The sequence below is a fragment of the Balaenoptera borealis genome (genome assembly GCF_965194805.1).
Source record: "Balaenoptera borealis genome assembly, chromosome: 13".
Lineage (NCBI taxonomy): Eukaryota > Metazoa > Chordata > Mammalia > Artiodactyla > Balaenopteridae > Balaenoptera > Balaenoptera borealis.
The window spans coordinates 92,175,820-92,196,477 of record NC_138870.1 but is presented as its reverse complement, the minus strand read 5'-3'; the positions used below and the strand labels follow the sequence as shown (position 1 = coordinate 92,196,477).

At 45.6% G+C, this 20,658-nt stretch overlaps 1 protein-coding gene across 5 annotated transcripts in view; it reads left to right on the top strand.

Moving 5' to 3' along the window:
- LARGE1 (LARGE xylosyl- and glucuronyltransferase 1) overlaps positions 1-20,658 on the top strand; it is a 596,040-nt gene that overhangs the window by 521,700 nt on the left and 53,682 nt on the right. For all 5 annotated transcript variants that reach the window (XM_082348930.1, XM_082348932.1, XM_082348931.1 and 2 more), the window contains exon 10: positions 18,270-18,425. In XM_082348930.1, coding sequence (XP_082205056.1) covers positions 18,270-18,425 — 156 coding nt within the window. The remainder of the gene's footprint in view (positions 1-18,269; positions 18,426-20,658) is intronic.

The following is a 20,658-nucleotide window of genomic DNA, read 5'->3' as shown; positions in this document are numbered from 1 at the left end:
TAGGCTGTCTTCATTTCTTTTCATTCTTTTTTCTTTATTCTGTTCCACAGCAGTGAATTCCACCATTCTGTCTTCCAGGTCACTTATCCGTTCTTCTGCCTCAGTTATTCTGCTATTGATTCCTTCTAGTGTAGTTTTCATTTCAGTTATTGTATTGGTCATCTCTGTTTGTTCTTTAATTCTTCTAGGTCTTTGTTAATCATTTCTTGCATCTTCTCAATCTTTGCCTCCATTCTTATTCCGAGGTCCTAGATCATCTTCACTATCATTATTCTGAATTCTTTTTCTGGAAGGTTGCCTATCTCCACTTGATTTAGTTGTTTTTCTGGGGTTTTTTCTTGTTCCTTCATCTAGTATATAGCCGTCTGCCTTTTCATCTTGTCTGTCTTTCTGTGAATGTGGTTTTTGTTCCACAGGCTGCAGGATTGTAGTTCTTCTTGCTTCTGCTGTCTGCCCTCTGGTGGATGAGGCTATCTAAGAGGCTTGATGGGAGGGACTGGTGGTGGGTAGAGCTGACTGTTGCTCTGGTGGGTAGAGCTCAGTAAAACTTTAATCTACTTGACTGTTGATGGGTGGGGCTGGGTTCCCTCCCTGTTGGTTGTTTTGCCTGAGGCAACCCAACACTGGAGCCTACCTGGGCTCTTTGGTGGGGCTAATGGCAGACTCTGGGAGGGCTCATGCCAAGGAGTACTTCCCAGAACCTCCGCTGCCTGTGTCCTTGTCTCCACGGTGAAACAGAGCCAGCCCCCGCCTCTGCAGGAGACCCTCCAACACTAGCAGGTAGGTCTGGTTCAGTCTCCCCCAGGGTCACTGCTCCTTCCCCCGGGTCCCGATGCACACACTATTCCGTGTGCGCCCTCCAAGAGTGGGGTCTCTGTTTCCCCCAGTCCTGTCAAAGTCCTGCAGTCAATTCCCACTAGGCTTCAAAGTCTGATTCTCTAGGAATTCCTCCTCCCATTGCCGGACCCCCAGGTTGGGAAGCCTGACGTGGGGCTCAGAATCTTCACTCCAGTGGGTGGACTTCTGTGGTATAAGTGTTCGCCAGTCTGTGAGTCACCCACCCAGCAGTTAATGGGATTTGATTTTACTCTGATTGCGCCCCTCCTACTGTCTCACTGTGGCTTCTCCTCTGTCCTTGGATGTGGGGTATCTTTTTTGGTGAGTTCCAGTGTCTTCCTGTCGATGATTGTCCAGCAGCCAGTTGTGATTCTGGTGCTCTCACAAGAGGGAGTGAGAGCGCTTCCTTCTACTCTGCCATCTTGGTTAATCCCCCCCATATCTTTTTAGATAAACCTAAAACAGAAGTCATTTTATCACTGATAGCTTATCTAACACAATCTAACACAGAACCCTGAAATACAGGCAATATATGAAAGGGGAGCTGCCCTGGAGGTGGGGAGAGGATTAGGGGATGAGGGAGAGAGGCTGGAAGGCCTGAGCACCACCCTCTGGGTCATATCAGGGTCTGGACATTGATGAAGAGCCTGAAGAGCTGGTCCAAGAACACAGCATGTCTGTAGGTCCCTCCAGGCCAACCTGGGCCTCAGATTCCTGGGAAAGGTGTGTCTTTGTTGTTTTCTTTCTTCTTAATTTTCTTTCTTCTCTTCCTCCCCCACTTTTTTTCATTGTGTTCAGCATCTATGAAGGAACCTCCTGTTTGCTAGTTATTATGTCCCTCCCTGGGGAGTATCCAGGGTACCCTGAGCTCTGCTCTCCATCAACTTACACTGTTGCCCCAAAGGGTAGCCAATCTAAGAAGCTCACCTGTGGGATCCACAGGGACCTGTGCTGGGTCAGCTGATAGAAAACGTCAGTTTAAGCAAGACTCATAAAACTGTATTCACCTTGACTGTCCTTTTGGGCAAATCCAGGGCCAGGTCTTTTTGTGGCTGATTGTGCTGTAAGGTCACTTAAGTGACTCTCCATCTGTGTCCTCTGTGGTTCTCGGGGTCCTTTCAAGTTGAGCAAGAACTTAAGGGCTCTCACAAAGCAAGTGAAGGGCAGTCCTGGACTTTTGCATTTCCCTCACTGTTATATAGTCATCTCACCCATGCCTAATCCGACAGCCAATTTTTTTTTTTTTTTTTTTTAAGAACTTCTTTTTATCGAGTTGTACCAGAATGTTTATCTTGCCTTTCGTGGAAATAGCAACTCTCACCTAATTCAAAGAATGTTTAATTTCATTTCCAATTACACTTGAAGTGGCATAAAAACACATTTGGTAACAAACACAGCTCCCTCCTGATAACATAGGGCTCAGGTGTAGCTGCAGACAGGCTCCCACTTCCTGCCAGAGAGGAGTTTACCAGCCTTGGCATCTAGCCTGCCCTGGGTGTCAGCTGACAACTTTGTGCCGAGTATAGGTTGGTTAAGAGAACATCTAAGGGGAGGAGTGGTTTCACTGAGGAGGCAGAAGAAGTATCTAGGCTTTTGGAGCCAAGCAATCCTGTAAATTCTAGTGACAGTTCTACCTCTTACCAGCTGAAGGACTTGAGTAACTCACTTAACCTCTCAGGCTCAGTTACAAAATCCTCGATAAAATGGAGACCATTATTCTTGGCCCCGTTCTCAGCCAGGCCCCTTGAGTGCTCCGTAGAAATGCACTTGACCTTACCTCCGTCTTTTGTGTTTCAAAGACCTCCATTTTTATCTCTTCAGTCCTAAAGCTTGATGACTCAGCCTTCCCTGGCTGAGTCTTAAATTAAAAGAGAGGGACCCAAAGGAGCAGCTTTTTATTCCTTCACCAGGAGTGCAGACTCAGGAGACCAGCAAAGAAGCTGTGTGCTGGCTTAGAGCCGGGAGATTGCGAGAGATTCCAGGAAATCATGTCTAGTCCTTGAGTCTTTAGTAGACTGTTTGTTAGAGAAGGAAGCCCTGGTCAGAAATAGTGGGTGATGGCCAGGAAGTGGCAAGCAGTGGGTCCAGTCCTCAGGTCTGTGAGAGTTACTGGAGCCCAGGGCTGAGTAAGCCATGGTTCCTGCCCTTGGGAAGGTCACAGACTATTTAGAATTAACCAGTAAGGAAACAGAAAATCCCAGTGCAGCCTGCTAAGTGCTGTGAAGCAGGGAAGTAAAGGGGGCTGAGAGCAGCTGGAGGAGCCCTGTCTAGTTGGGAGCGGGACGCAGCCTGTACCTTGGAGGGATCTCTATAGGAGGTCTGAGCTGAATCTTGATATCCAAATTCCGCTGCTTCCTCATCTTCTGCCCTCACATCACTCTTCAGCCCCCAAACACCCTGGCTGGCCCTCTGCCCAGTCCTCCCTCCATCCCTCCCCTACTTAGAGCCCTGGAGAATGGGGAGTGGAAACTCACATGCAAGTTAGAAAGAGTAAACCGGATGCTGGGTGGGCAAGCAACAGGGACCACGCCATTGCTACAGACACAGCTGCCCAGAATGCACTGATCCCTTTCTGGGATTGACGGGAAACACATCTCATCCTTTGGGGTCCTGGTCCTGTGACCAGGACCCCAAAGGATGAAATGGCATATTCCAGGTCAGTTGGGTGGGAATGGTGTTCCAAGTATGGTGTCACTTAATCTTGACAAAAGTCTCACAGGGTGAATATTGTTCCGTCTGTTTTATAAATCAGAAAATTAAGAATCGTACAGACTAGTCACTTACTTGCCCCAAATCCCACAGCTCAATACGACAGAGCTGAGATTCAAACTCGTGTCTGTCTTACTCTCAGTCCAAGGTTCTTTCTTCTGACTTGGGGCTGAGTTCCCACCTGAATGTATTTTCCCAGGAAAGTATTTTATGTGAGATAATGATTCTATAGGATTATTCTGTGTGAGCCCTCTTTAAATTAAGTGCATTTTTGAGGGCTAACTCCAGAACAGAGACCCTTAATATAACATTCCCTCCTTGAAAGAACATGTGAATTTGAAGCAGCAGGCACAGAGCCTGAATTTTTGAATTAGGAGCTGCGTGCACTTAAAAGAAAAGCCCTAAAGGAGAGGAGAAAAACCAAGAGAAAACATGCCATCCATATGGGGAAATGATGTGTGTTCCAGAGGCAATCTGTAACATTTGCATAAAAGGAGTAGCACATAACTCAAGTTTTAAAACATTTTATAATACTTAGAGAGGTGTCAGATTTCACATCTTTTGAGGAAGACGGGGGACCACCATGTATTAGTGTATTGAGCTTGCCATAGCTAAGCTGTCTGCAGTGAAAAATGAGGCAGGGGAAGGCAGAGAGAGGGTACTAAGAATGATGAATGGTAAGGTTGATTTTGGAGGATTAGGATGGATTGAGGAAGGAAAAACAGTTGCTTTGGGGAAGAAGATCTAAAATTTAGAATTACCGCCTTCCAACCAGACCTCTCTTTACTTCAGGCCAGTGCCTGTTTGATTTCATTGCATGACCCAAGTCCGAGGACTCTAAGTCTTTTCTTGTCTCTGTGCACCGCTGCGGCTGGTAAGCCCGAGGAGTTCTGGGATTAAATATGAGGCAGCTGACCCCTGTCCAAGTAGTCTGTCTTTTGGCACCATCGCTCTAGGGCTCATACCTGGGAATCGCCCATTCACCCAGCAAACTGCAGAGTACCCACTGTGGGCCAGGCTGCAGGGCTGTCGCTGAGCTACTTACCCTCTCTTCACCTTGTCGTCATCTGAGAAAGTGGGGCAGTAATCACTCTGTAGAGGAGGTGTAAAGATGAAAAGGGGTGATATATTAGTACAGGGTTATGAGACATGTAGTAAGCCTAGTATTCTTTTTTGTTTGTTTTTTTGTGTTTTTTTTTAAATTAAAGTATAGTTGATTTACAGTGTTGTGTTAGTTTCAGGTATACAGCAAAACTGAATATATATATATATTCTTTTTCAGATTCTTTTCCATTATAGGTTATTACAAGATACTGAATATAAATAGTCCCCTGTGCTATACAGTAGGTCCTTGTTGTTTATCTGTTTTATATACAGTAGTATGTATCTGTTACACCTAGTATTCTTACTATTTTTTTTTATATCTTTATTGGAGTATAACTGCTTTACAATGTTGTGTTAGTTTCTGCTGTACAACAAAGTGAATCAGCTATATGTATACATGTATCTCCATATCCCCTCCCTCTTGAGCCTCCTCCCACCCTCCCTATCCCACCCCTCTTGGTGGTCACAAAGCATGGAGCTGATCTCCCTGTGCCATGCAGCTGCTTCCCACTAGCTATCTATTTTACATTTGGTAGTGTGTATATGTCCATGCCACTCTCTTACTTCATCCCAGCTTCCCCTTCCCCCTCCCTGTGTCCTCAAGTCTGTTCTCTACATCTGCGTCTTTCTTCCTGCCCTGCCACTAGGTTCATCAGTACCGTTTCTTTAGATTCCATATATGTGCATTAGCATGTGGTATTTGTTTTTCTCTTTCTGACTTCACTCTGTATAACAGACTCTGGGCCCATCCACCTCATTACAAATAACTCAATTTCATTCCTTTTCATGGCTGAGTAATATTCCATTGTATATATGTGCCACATCTTCTTTATCCATTCATCTGTCGATGGGCATTTAGGTTGCTTCCATGTCCTGGCTATTATAAATAGTGCGGCAATGAACATTGGGGTACATGACTTTTTTTGAATTCTTATTATTAATAATCTATCAGTATTGTTCCCACTCTCTTGGGGTAATTTTCAGTCAGCTGGTAGGCAAAACCTGTATACAAGGGATCTTCTTGCTCATCCATTCCAATGCTCACATTTCACAGACCGGAAGCAGGAACCCACAGAGGGGAAACGGCTTGCCCAGGGTTAAGCACTGGTGTGTGTCTCGTCATCTTGTGCCCTGATACTGTGCTGGAGAACGACCCGCTCAGTGGAGGGGACTTTGGGTGCTTTAAGCTTTAGTCTTTTGTCTTTGCCTCAACACTCACCCATTCTTGGCTTATGTGGTAATTTTTAGAACTGAACTCCTTTGGTTGTTATTGATTTAAGTTATCCGTCACTGGCTTGGTTACGCATAGCTGATGAATTTCAGATGCATTTATTCCTGGAAACATCAACAAGATCCCTAGAAGCAAGGCCATGGCTCTGGAGAATTCGCCCTTCAATAATAGCACTTTGTGGAGTACGTATCTAAACAGTTCTAAGAACTGTTAGTGAGATTTCTTTAAAACACTAACAGGAGAGCTGGGGAGGGGTGGGGAGAGAGGAGTTCCGTGTACCATTTACTGTACCAGATACCCTGTTATGATATCCTGCAGCAAGGAAATCTGATCGATTTTATTGATTCCCCAGCATTTCCCCCACGTATTCTATGTCGACACCCAGAACCTTGACCGTGGAATGCCTTGTGGAGCAGGTTCTTCAGAAGCCCACTGTAAGAAACATTTCCCTGGATAATCTGGGCTCTGTTAAGAAGGAAAGGGATTCTGAGAGAGGGGAGCATCCACTAAGCAGTATTTGGTAGTTATGGACATCAAACCACTGACGTTTCTAGGAATGTGGAAATAAGGGTTATGGTAGGGAAAAACATTTTTGCCTAAAAATCCCTATAATGAGGAAAACAATTTCAAATATTTATTTCTAAAAGTTCCATCTGTATTACACATTCTTTGTAAAAGTAGTTACTTTTCCATTCATCACCTTTACATTGAAGGGTCGGATTCAGGTGTGTGTGTTTTTTCCCAAAAGCATGAGATAGCATAGCACCGACAACCATTTTTTCATAAAAACAGAAATGCATAAATCGTCTTTACGTATGCCATTTATTATAAGTCCTTTGCCGTGAGTTAACCAGCTAAGCTCTATGTTGGACAGAAGATTTTCATTGTCATTCCTCACGTCTTTAGAAAGTATTGTAAAAATTCTATATTTTCAGTCTTGTCTTTATAAAGTTAGCCAAATCAACGACATCTAATAGTACTAATGCACACTGGCTTCCAGTGTTTTGTTGCAAATTTGCCTATCAGTGATACAGTAAAGGAATTCAGTATGGGGCACTCCCTCTTTTCTTGGTATCCTTTCGTTATTCCAGTTAAAGCAGCTGTACCTTCAGTCATTTCACATATGCACGCTCCATAAAACATTACCATCATTAAAGTAGAAATTCACTGCTCAGAATATCACTTCCCCAGGACATCTTTCCTTTAGTGCTCACTGAAAAGTTGTTCTTTGTGTATTTCATTTTCTAAACAGAGTCTTGCAAATAGCATAAGATGACGCCATGTCAGAATCCTCTGTACTTTGATTTAACTCTATAGCAAATCACCCATGTAATTTGTTCTAATACTAGTTTCTCCAGGCTTTCATCATTTGTTTTCTAGGACTCTTCCTATAATATTTGCTGACCCAGGAATTTACTTCATTTGTTACCAGATTATCTTCTGTGTGTTTTTCCAGCCATTTTTGCCAAGGCAGGAAAAACAAGTGTTTTCCTTATTGGATTTTATTATCTTTCATTTTGATGTATGAAATCTCCAAAGAGACTGCAGAACTCTTTTCATGGGGTTTAGTGAAACCTTGTAAATTTCAAGACTGACTACCACAAGACTTTAAACGTCATCAAAAATTTATGGAGGCTCGTCTTTATATTCTGGATGCTTTGTTTTTAAACGTCTTGCTCATCATGCATCTCTGTACTAACATTAAGTAATATCTCAAGGCATAATACACACTTGGGGTGAAGTTCTTCCTTAACGATCATGGTTATAAATGGTTTTTGAAATAGTCTTGAGGATTTAATTTTTTTTTAACCAACTTCTTGCCAGATCTAATTAGATGGGCATTTCTCTACTTGGAGATGTAGCTAAGGAAGAGCTTATATTGGGAGCAGAAGTGTCAGCTCAGCTGTTTTCTTGCTGGTCCCAAAAGCTTGTGTTACTAGTATTCTCAACCTCTCGTTTCTTTGTAGAACTGGTTTGTGTTTTTAATAATACACTTTTATTTGGAAGAATTTTAGACCTGCAGAAAAATTGTAAACGTAGTACGTAGAGTCCCGTGTGCCCCATCCAGTTTCCCCTGATGTTAACGTCTTATGTAACAATGGTGAACTTGTCAAAACTGACACACCAACATTGGTGTATTGCTATTACTAAACGTCAGGCTTTAGCTGCATTTCACCAGTTTTTCCATTCATGCCCTGCTTCCTTAGTCTCCTTTGGTCTCTGACAGTTTCTCAGTCTGTCTTTGTTTTTTCATGACTGACCTTGATACTTCCAAGGCATGTACTGTGCCACACATGTTACTATTAAGGATACTAACCACCTTTCTTTGGCTAAGGTGGTCTTTTCAGGCTTCTCCACTGTAAAGTTACTATGTTTCCCTTTCCTTCTTCCTTTTTTGGAAGTGAGTCACTTATCTACCCCACACTGGAAGTGAGGAGATTAAGTTTCACTTCCTGGGAGGGGGTAGAATCCACGTACATCATTGGGGTTCTTCTCTAGGAAGATTTGTCTCTTTCCCCCAATTATATTTATTTCTTACATCATGTATTCATAACCCCAAGGACTCACATGTATTTATTTTGTACTTTGGGTTAATAATAATAATAATGCAGGGCTCTTTTTAAGTCCTTTGTTCATTTTATGAGTTATTTTAGTTAAAATTATTGTTATCATTAAATAATATTAATAAATGCACTAAAATAGATATAGTATGATTGGTAGAACACTTAGCCAGGTTTATTCCTCAGTACATTGCAGTATGCGAGGGCTCAGTATCCTGCCCTCTGCATTGACACAGTTAGATATGGGAGCTCAAATGACATAAGACCTCACTCCCTCTCCTTCTCTCTCTGTCCCTCTGTCTTGCTTTCTTTCTGCCTCTGCTTTCTCTGTCATGGCAGGGTGACTTCTGGCAGCCTCCCCAGCCAGTATGTAGAGCCTCGTCATTCAACAAATACATATTGCACGCTTGCTGTGGACCAGGCACTGTTCCAAGTGCTGGTTATACGTGGAAAACCAGACAACGCAGGCCCTGCTCTCCCTAGCTTACATTCTAGTGCAGAATACAGATATCAAACAAGACAGCAAATGATCAAATTGGTCATTTCAGGCAGGAAAACATGCTATGAAGAAATCAAAGCAAGGGGACATAAGAGTAACTAGCCCACATGATCCCGTATTGAAAAGAGAGACCCTCTTTCCCTCCATGACTCTGCAGAGCAACTCTGTTGACCCTGCATGGGACTCATGCCCACGAACAGTCTGGAATGTCTCATTGGTCAGCCTGAGTCACACGCCCTTTGCTCTAGCAGGTCAGGCCTGACCGGCAGCCCTGTTAGAATCATCGGAAGAAGGCAGCGTCTTGATCTGTGAAGGAAGGGTGCAGGGCACACGGAAAAGCAACAGCAGGCCACTACAGAAGATGCCTGCTGGGATCCTGGAAGCCAGTTTTGCCTTCTTGGAGTTTCCAAGCAGTGAATCACGGGGTGCCCACCCCCAGGGGCATTACTGACATTCCGCCAAATCGGCTTCTCGACCAACCTTGGTAGAATCCTTCAGCTGAAGGGTCCCTGCCTGTCTCTAGAGGTGAAACCCACTTCCCTCTGTCCTCCTTGTCCTCAAATCAACAGAGACACTCCCTGGAGGACCCTGTGGGGACTCATTGAAAGTGAATAGAGTCTTAGTAATTAATGCCGTAGAGAGGGAGCGCACTGGGCTGGTGACCTTCCACAGGTCACACAACTTCAGAGAAGCCGCATCAGGCAACGCCATGGAGGATCCTTGTACTGAATGCATCGCTTTCCCACTTCCTGCTCTCAGAGGTCCATCGGAATTCTTCAGACAGGCCAGAATCCAGTTCAAATGGACTGCTACCCCCATTATATAGCAAAAGAACCAGAAACATTAAACATGACGAACATGCGAGAACAGAGCAGGATCTTCTCGGATTCATGACCCTCCCAGCCCTGAGTGTTATCAAAGATACCCATTTTTCTGTTCTCGTTTTTTTCCCTCTTTACAACGTCCAGCACCTCAGGCAGGGAAAAATAAGAAATGTTACAGGTGACAGAACAAGAAATGATAGGCTATAGGACAGGGCCTCGGATGCATGCACTGGCCTAAGTGTCTACATTTTCCAGATGAGGGGACTAAATAATCGCTGAGTTTCATCTGTTTTCTTCCCCTTTCCTGGGTAGTGTTTTTGTCTGGGAAGAATTTTTTTTTTTTTCTGGGACTTTTAAAAAATCAAGGAACAACAGGAACCTTTGTAAAAGGAGGCAAAGAGTCACAGAACATCTGTGGCTTGAAGTCTTGAGTATCAGGGACACTGTTTTTATTTAATAGCCACTACCTGGTAATTGTCAGGAATGGGAAAGGAGAAGGGAGAGAGGGGGAACAGAGTCTTTAGCAGTTGGTGGAGGGAAGAAAAGAACCGGAGTGGATTCCATGGCTGTCTGCAAACGTTGACCGGACCTGGCACTGTGCATGCAGAGTTGGACAAACACAGGTCTTGCATTCAAGGAACCAACAGTCTAGGTTTAAATACAGACGGAGGGACAGCGTCACTTTAGAGAAGATCCCATGGGAACGGACCACGTATGTTCCCAAGACTCACGCACGCTGAACACAGCCTGCTCTGGGCTCCGTGGTGGACGCCTTTACATCTCTTGTCTCATGGATCCCCTGAAGCAGGTATTATTATTGTTTCCTTTGAACAGATTGGAAGATAGAGGTTCAGATACATTAAGCTGTTTGGGTGACAGAGTTGGGAAGAAGCAAGGGTGACCTTTGCCTCGCTCCCCTGCCTGTTAGCACTCTGCAATCTCTGCCCAGCATGTTAAACCCACCTTAGTGCTTTCCTTTCTGGAAGCCCCCTCTTCGGGCCTCTCCTTGAGGTCCAGCCAGGAGGAGCCTGGCCCCTGGCGTGGCGTCTCCTCTGGGCTGTGTTGTCTGTGCCCATCCTGCCCTTCTGCCCCAGGCTGCCTCCACCTGCAATTCCTCCTTTAAGTCTTATTTCTTATTCCTCTTTCCTTTCCTGTCTTCATCCAGCCTTCCTCGTTGGTAAGGTGGATGACTCATGAAGTCTAAAACCAGATGTATTTTGTAATTTAATGAGCACGTGTGAAATGCCTTCATGCCCATCAATCCATCAGTCCTGGTCTTGACCACAAACTGCAAGGCAGTTGCTGTTATGTCCCTTTTATAGGTGAGGGACTGTCTCCATGATACTAGGCAACTGTGTGCAGGCCGCCTAGCGGATAAGAGCTGGAGCTGGGGCTGCGATCAAGTGCATGTGCTCATCCTTTTCTAGCATGCATCATAATCCTGAAGAGGACGAGGAAAGGGACTCGTGAGACCCTCGTGAGACCATTGTCCTTCTCCTTGAAATACCAGACAAGGGAAGAACAGAGGGAGCTTCAATTCCTTCAAAAGAAAATGACAAGCTGTTTGGCCCTTAGATGAAGAAAAGGGGAATATGTTTCTCCATCCGAAAGCCCACATGAATAGGGCTTTTATAACTGATTTGCTATAGACAGACAGAATGTGAGGATTATTGAGAATGTCATCATCATGATTTCCATTCTTGAACCAAAGGGCAGCTATTGAATACTAACTACCTGCCAGGCAGTATAGCACTCAGGAAGCATAATAAGTCATGGTCCCTGCTGGCTCAGAAATTCATATTCCAATGCTGCCAGGTGCAGGGATGTAAATAAATAATTACCAGAGCATGCAATGAGTTCTCTAATAGAGTTAAGTACAAGAGCCTGTGGCGCACTGAGGAAGGACCCAGCAACTGCCTTAGGTGTTATATTAGGAATGCTTACAGTGAGAATCAGAAAACCCAATTTGTAGTGGCTTAAAATAAAATAGGGGGTTTGAATTTCTTTCCTAAGAGTCCTGGAGTAAGCAGCTGTAGAACTGGTTTGTAGATCAGCAGTGTGTTGACTTCACAGTCACAGGATGGCTGTCAGAGTGCCAGTCATCACATCTCTGTTCACAACAGGAAGGTGAGTGGGGTGGGAGGAAGACAGCACCTTATCTGAACCTTGTGATTAAGAAATCAAATATATGCTTTGCCACGTGTCTTTTTGAGCAATCCTGTGTCACATGGCCACCCCCTAGCTGCAAGGGAGTCTGGGAAATCAGAGAGGGGAATCATCATGATTGCTTGGATCTTAAATGGATCATGAGCCACTCAAAGGGGCTAGGGACATTGCAACTACAAACAAAATGAATGTTCTTTTAGGAATGAAGAATAGAGTGGAGAGAAAGACTACTAGGAGGCAACCTTCTGGCATGAGTGGTCAGGGAAAGAGTTACAGAAGAGGTGCATTTGAGCTCAGCTATGAAGGACAAGCAGGCATGAATATGGTAGAGAAGAAATAAGGATATTCTAGGGAGGGGGGAAAAAGGCATATGCAAAAGCACTGAGTCATGGAAGACAGGTTCAAGAAATACCAGGAGGTTCTTTTAGCCTGGAGTTAGAGTTGGAATTGTAAGTGGGAACCAGTTTGCAACTGGCAGCTTCACTGCCAGTCTAAGGAGGATAGCTGTTATTCTGTGAGCCAAGAAAGTCAGTGGAGGTCTTGAGACAGAGACCCATTTTCCAAATACCCCTTATCTCAGTAACTTGGAACACATAAGCCCCATGTTCTTAATTCACGTGGCATTTGCACACAGGTTCTGATATCTCGGCACTTTTGCCAAGAAATCAGAATTATTTTTATGAGCCCTGTGGGTTCCAAGTACTTGAGAAGCCGGAGTATGGGCTAAACTCTCTCCATAGCCTTGTCCTTGTACTGAGGTCTTGTTTCTGTCTTTGAAATGCTTTTTCCTGCGCCCTTGATAGGTGATAGAGTCTCTCGTTTCTCCTTTAATCACGTTGACTTTTGCCGTCTTCCCGGATGATGTTCAAGTTTCCTGGACAGTAATCAATTTTCATCAATTTCTCAGGCTCATTGCAGGCTGACTGCAAGTCTGTACATACACTCAGCCTTCACAGACATTTCAGATCCAATCAGATCACACCCCTGGGGCCCCTGATGCCTGGTAGCTTCTGCAGCCCACCTGCCATGCAACCTGGATGCCTCCTTCTCTACTTCCTCCCAAGCTGGAGGTTCAGCCCATGTGTATGAGGGTCCTAAGTCACCCCAGCAGCCTTCGTGTCCCAGGGATGGTGCCGTGCCTGTGTTTGGGAGGGGAGAGTAGGTTTCATTTCTGATCCTGTAATCTTCTGAGAATCTCATGTTCATTGCTGTAAACCGTCAGTTGATGATTACAGACATGGGAGAAATAAGAGAGAGATTCCTCATGTCTCTACCTCTTTGGGTTCGAATCCTGACTCTCCCACTTTCTAGCTGTGTAACCTGGGACAGTTGGCTGAACTTTCCTTACCTGTACGATGGGATAATGAGGGTATACTTGTAGTATTAAGTAAAGTATAAATGAGCCATGACAAATGAAATGTCCAGAGCAGTGCTTGGCACATAGCAAACATCCAATCTATGTTGGCTGCTAATATTAACAATAATAATTATTACTGTGCTGATGTGTCCCAGCAAGTGGAACAAGTTATGATCGGTTTTCACAAGCGTCATAGACTCACGTGTACTTACCAGCTTCTTGCAAAAACGTATTTTGGGCACATTCCCAGTGTCACTTTGTCTCGTGTGTGAAAGCTTGTCAGTGTATGTCATCTACACCACCAGCTTGCTGGCCCTGAGCCAGCGATGATGGGTGATTCTGTCCCTCAGGGGACCAGGAAATGACATTTCTCAGTAGTCAGACATGAGCTGATGAGAATTATCAGCAATACTCATCCTGAGTTGGAGTTTCCGAGGCAGGTGCGTGGTTTAGTGGGAGGAGCGCTGGCCTGGGAGACGGAGCTGGGCACCACTTCTCCCTCTGCCGTGAGTCTGGACAAGTGACTTTCTCCCTCTGGGCCTTGGTTTCTCTATACTTGAAGTAGCCCAGCCCAGAAACAATCACCAACGGCTTCTCTTTACCATCTCTTTAAAAGCACGAGTCATACTCGTAATTTAAAATGGACAGTTATGTGATGTCTGCCTCTTCCCCTCAGTTGTCGGTTCCAGAAAGAGAGTCTTGATCTTCTGTGTCCATCTCTGCAATCACAGCGCCTATCAGTGCCTGGCGCAGAGTCGGTGCTCATTCTAGTATTGAATGAATGAATGGTGTGGCAGAAAGAAAACGATTTGGGAGTAAGACGGGCCTGATTTTGTATTAGGATTGGCTACTTACTAGCTGAGAGACCCTCAGGATTATTGTCTGTAAAGCAGGGATGATAATAGAAACAACATTACCAGGTTGTTTTGAGGATTGAATGTGAAACCACACACACACATACACACGCACACACAACAACAATAACAGCCCTGGCCTATGTCTAGCATATAATGGGTATTAGGTAAACAATAGATTTTACTTACTTCTCTGGAGCCTAGCACAGGGGAATGGAGTATTCTCTGTTCTGATGATTAAAAACCTAGGTGGAAAGGTAAATCTGAATATACCTTAATAGACTTCGAGTGGGCTTACCTATTACAGGGCAGCTAGGTTCACAGGGTTTTTTAAAATCCCCTTGGCCTACCAGTGACCCACCGTCTTCTCCCCCTACCTTCCTTTAACCTTTGCCGCTTGTTATAGAACCTCAGTATTTACCTGTAGATGATACACCAACCCAGATCCCTGGGCAGACACAGAACAGGATGAGACATGATGGGATAAGAGATGACCTGGAGTGGGAGGGCGGGGAGCACCAGGAGACCTGCATCCTCGTCCCAGCCCTGGCCTGGTCCAAACTCACCACGTGATCTTGGGCAAGCCGCCTCTCCTCTGCAGGCCTCCCTCTCCGCACCTGTAAAGTGCTCGGCCATTGACATGGAACTCGATAGCAGTCAGGAACCTGGGGGTTTAGGTTCAGAGCTGGGTTCGTGTCTCAGCTCTGCAACTTACCAGCTGTGAAATACAGGCACGTCAAGTACCATCTTTGTAAAATGCACAGTGGGATTCAAATGGGCTCATTTGGAGCATTTAATGACACAGTGTCTCCAAAGTGCCTGGTAGATTCGTGAATGATAAGTGACGATTTGTTTGCCTGGGGACTCATAGGCCAGCCCTGATTTCCCCTTAGTTAAAGTTTTTCCCTGTTGAAGAAGCCCAGGTTTCCTGAGTCAGATGCACATCCATCAGCCTTCCTGCTGGCTCAGCACTTGGCAAGGACCAGAATCTTTCACAGCAGAGACGTGATCCCCACTGGGTATGAGTGTCACCAGCTCGCATGCAATTATTTTAATGCCTGGCCCGGGACCTTCTCCTGCCCGGGTTGGGTGTATTCTCAAGGGAGTCTTCCCTCTCCTTCCCTCTCGCACCCTTCAGAGGGCACAGGAAGAGAATCGCGCATTGTATACTCATCCTTCCCTGAAATGCAAACACCGCCAAGTGGCCTCGTTCCAAGGAGGGTCTGCTGTCCCTTTCTGCCCTCTCCTGAGTGCGAGATGCCTGCTTCCCTCCTCACGGCTGCAGTGGACCTCCTGCTGGCGGGAGGGAAAGGAGGGCAGAGCACTCGTGGTGCAGATTGGTCCCATGTTTGAGGGGGAAGAGAACCCACGTATATGGAGCAACTGTGACATGCAGGCACTGTGCCAGGCATTCGTGTAACCCTCTTATAACCACTTTGTGAAGTTGGGGTTACTGATCCCCTCCTTGCACATGAGGAAATTGGGGCCCCAGGAAAGGCAACAAGATGCCCAAGGACACGCACAGCTAGTGAAGTGGATGGCTGGGATTCAGACCTAGGCTGGTTGGACAGCCCCGGTTCTTGCTCTGTTGTTACACCTTTGCTGATTAGGGGAGAGCCGTGATGTGGTTCGGACCACATAGGTTTCCTATTTTCGCTGTACCTTGAGAGAGGGGCTTGGTCTTACAGAGCAGTGTTTCCCCAGCTCAGATGGTCAGATAGGCTGTCCGTCCCGCCGTGGGAGGAGAGAGTGAGGGCCATGGGGGGCCAGTGGGGGAAGAGGAGAGCTATGTTGTCTCTTCTGTAATGTGATGCAGCGTGAAAAAGAAAGTCTTTAGAACCTGGCGTCTCCTGTTCTCCACAGAGTAAAGAACTTTGGAATCAGATTTATTCAGATTTATGTTTGAATCCCAGCTCCAACATTTACCAGCTTTGTGGCCCTGAGCAAGATACATCTCCATAGTTTCTTCATCTATTTTTTTTTAATTTTTTGATTTTTTTAGATTTATGTATGTATGTATTTATTTATTTATTTTTGGCCACGCCCTGTGGCATGTGGGATCTTTGTTCCCTGACCAGGGATCGAACCTGCACCTCCTGCATTGGAAGCACATAGTCTTAACCAGTGGACCGCCAGGGAGAGTCCCCAGTTTCTTCATCTTTAAATTTGCATTCCTTGTTAGGGTCATTGTGAGGATTAAAGGAAGACAGTGGATGTGAAACAACGTGGAGCAACATAGGGTTCCACGCAGAAATGCTTCCCCAGCCCAGGGGGTGAGCCATGCCCCCAGGCTTCACAGCTGACTCGTAACCAGCGTCCCTGGTCCCCCTTTGGGCCCTCCCACCCTGCCCCTCGCATCTCCTCCATTACAATCAGAGTAATCTTCCCAAAACCCAGAGTTAGTAATTCCCTGGCCCCCTTAAAAATCTCCAGTGATGCAGTCTGAGTTCAGAACATGGTCCCACGGGGCCAGGATCTCCCCTGTCACCTCTGCAGCCACATCTGCCCCCCTCCCCCTGCCCAAGCCCTGTCTCCCCAGGAAGCTCCTGCTGGCCCTTCGAGCCCCAGCACAGGTACCTCCTTCTAAGAGATGCTTCTCGGAGCATTCTGGAGCTGCCATGTCTTCTTCTTTTTTTTTTTAAAGAATCATAGGTCTGAGGGCTTTTTTTTTTTTTTAATAACTATATTTTTCTTCCCTCTCTTTGTTTGCCAAGTGCTATTTAAATTTATTTATTTATTTTTATGGCTGTGTTAGGTCTTCGTTTCTGTGCGAGGGCTTTCTCTAGTTGCGGCAAGCGGGGGCCACTCTTCATCGCGGTGCGCGGGCCTCTCACTATCGCGGCCTCTCTTGTTGGGAGCACAGGCTCCAGACGCGCAGGCTCAGTAATTGTGGCTCACGGGCCCAGTTGCTCCGTGGCATGTGGGATCTTCCCAGACCAGGGCTCGAACCCGTGTTGCCTGCATTGGCAGGCAGATTCTCAACCACTGCGCCACCAGGGAAAACCCCCGGCCATGTCTTCTTGATCCTCCTCCACGACTGCCTTCTGTTACCTGTTTGGGGACGTGAGTCCCCAGCAGGCTGTGAGCAAGCCAGGGGCAGGCGCTGCCCGAGGGGCCTCTGACCATCTCCCAACTCCGTATACTGTAGGCGCTTAATAGTTGGAGCCAGCATGTATTGAGCGCGTGTTCTTACCACTTACATGCTTTACTTGTATTAATGAGTTGCTTTTTCACGGCAGCTCTGGGAGACCATGCATCCATCAGTACTGGCTGGAGGCAAAAACCATACCAATTATTTGAACAGAGAATTTAATCTTTAAAAATGGTAACTAGACATAAAGCGTTCACTTGGTAACTATACAAGGGAAAATAGAAAATTGCAGGCAACAGTTCCCACCCCTGGAGCTGAAGGAACAGAGGGAAGAGGTAGGAATTATTACAGCTCCGGGCTGGAAGCCACACTCTGGGGTCAGCAGGCAGCTCCAGAGGGAGCAGCACCAGGCGGGGGGACAAAGGACCATGACGCTGCATCTGAGTTTTGAAAAAAACTGCAAAGTGTGCTTAGCTGCTGCTGAAGGAAAGAAGTGCCACCACTGGCATGGAGAAAGGGGTAGGGACAGGAACACAGGAAGGGGCAAGTTCCTTTTTCCCCCTCCAGACCTTTGTCTCCCTCTCACTGCCCCCGTTGGCAGTTCTGAACAGGCAGACACAGCAGAAGTAGGGTTGGCAGAGTCCTGGCTTCAGCATCACAAAGCTGGTTTGGAGCCAAGAGATGAAAGCTCAAAGACTGGCCTTGGCAGGAGCTGTTACTATTCCATTTCACAGATGAGGAAACTGAGGCACAGAGAGATTAAGTAATCTGCCTAAGATTAAATCACTACCTAGAGCAGAACCAGGATTTGACCCCAGGCAGTCTGGCCTCAACACTCTAGCTCTTAACCCCTGGACCGCAAATGTTGAATGAATGAATGAATGAATTTGAATGAATGAATGAATGAATTTGAATGAATGAATGAATTTGAATGAATGAATGGGCAGGCCCCCAGGTAGTACTCAGACCAGTGCCCAGTCATGCCTCCCACAAGCACAGGTCGTCCCGGCCTGACTGCCTCCTTGTCACCTGCCAGGTCATCCACTGGAACTCCCCCAAGAAGCTGCGGGTGAAGAACAAGCACGTGGAGTTTTTCCGCAACCTCTACCTGACCTTCCTGGAGTACGACGGGAACCTCCTGCGACGGGAGCTGTTCGGCTGCCCCAGCGAGGCTGACGTCAACAGTGAAAACGTGAGTGGTCCCAGGGCTCGGCCGCGCAGGCAGCGGTGGCCTCTCGGCTGGTCTGCCGAGGACCTCCGGCGCCAGCCTCCATGCCAGGCTCAGGGCAGGCCCAGGAGGAGCCAGGCACCATCCCCACCTCGGGGCGGTGGCCAGGGGGACAGGCATATCAGCAGATCACTTCTGTGCTCGTCCCTGTGGTTGCAGAAGGGGGTGCGCTCGCCCAGACTAGGTGAAGTCAGAAGGGAGCTGCCAAGCAGAGGAATCAGAGTGAGCAAAAAACACCAGTGAAACAACAGACAAAGGGTCTCTCCACAGCCAGGAACTCTGAGGTCTTTGTGGACGTGACACCCACATGGGAGACCCAGGAATCAGGGTCAGTGCCTGGGGTGGCACAAAAGATTTTCACAAATGGTCACAGGCATAGCTGACATCTACTATATTGTCCAGTTTCTTCACTGTTTATAATTTTTTTCGTACGTTGTATCTCATTTGTTGCTCATAGAAACCCTCTTTTTTTTCCCCAATTAGAGTTGAAGACATTTAGGTACAGAGAGGTTAAGCAGGTTGCTCATGGTCACACAACATGTAGGAGCAAAACTGAGACTGATTGGAAGTTCTGAGGAGCAGGATGTGGGGCAGCAGCTCACTGTAGTGGAAAAGGTAGGGCATGTGGGGTCAGGCTGACCTGGGTTTGGCTGTAATCCCTTCCGATTTCCACCTGTGTGACCTCAGGCAAGTTACTCAACCTCTCTGTGCTTCAGTTTCCTCAGCTGTCAAATAGAGATAAGAAAAAACGGTTATAGGGCTGTTCTGAGACTAAGTGAGAAACTGCATGTAACGCACCTAGCTCAGCATCTGCCATATGTTAGGTGCTTGATAAATATTTGCTCCCTGCCCTTTCCTTGACCCTTAGTATTAGACACAGAAGTAATTGGTTTATTCAGTCAACAAACATTTACTGAAGGCCTTCTTATTCTGAGCACTAAGGATTCATAGGTAAATAAGGGCAGTGGTCCCTGCTCTCATGGTATTGATATTCTAGTGGGGGAGACACAATAACTAGACGAACTATCAGGAAAAATTACCAGCCAGTGGCAGGTGCTACATAGTGACATATGAAGTCAGGGAGGACTTCTCTGAGGAGGTGACATTTCATCTGAGACCCAAATTCAAGAAAGAGACAGCCTTGGAAGAGCAAGGGATCAGGGAAATACAAATCAAAGCCACAATGAGATATCTTCCTGTGCTTGTTAGGATGGCTATTATCAAAAAAACAAAAGATACTAAGAGTTGGCAAGGATGTGGAGAAATTGGAACCTTGTACACTGTTGGTGGAATGTTAAATGGTATAGCTGCTATGGAAAACAGTATGGAGGGGCTTCAAAAAATTAACAGTAGAACTGTCATGTGATCCAGTGATTCCACTTCTGGCTATTCTGGGTCCTAAAGAATTGAAATCAGGATCACAAAGCAATATCTGCGTTTCCATGTTCACTGCAGCAGTATTCCTAATAGCCAAGCTATGGAAACAACCTAAGTACCATCGATAGGTGAATGGATAAAGATAATGTAGTAATATATATATATATATATATATATATATATATATATATATATATATATATATATATATATATGTAGTAAACATACATAGTAAATATATATGTGTGTATGTGTGTGTGTGTATATATATATATATATATATATATATATATATATATATATATATATATGGATATTATTCCACCTTGAAAAAGAAGGAAATCTTACCATTTGTGACAAGGTGGATGGACCTGGAAGACATTGTGCTACGTGAAATAAGTCAGTCACAAAAGGACAAATATATGCATAAGTCCAAATATACGAGGCATCTAAAATAGTCCCACGCATAGATGGTGACAACAGAATGGTGGCTGCCAGGGGGTGGGGAGAGGGCGTTGTGGGGAGCTATGGTCACTGGTTATAAAGGTACAGTTATAAGTAAGTTCCAGAGATCCACTCTACAACCTAGTGCTTTTAGTTCACGGGGTATTGTGCACTTAGAATTTATTTAAGAGTGTACATCTCATGTTAAGTGTTCTTACCACACACACACGAAGAAAAAAACCAAGACACTTCTGGAGGCAATGGTTATGTTTATTACCTTGAATGTGGTGATAGTAACCTGAGTATATACATATATCCAAACTCATGTTTTCATTATGTGTCATTTTTTGTGTGCCAACTATACCGCAGTAAAGCT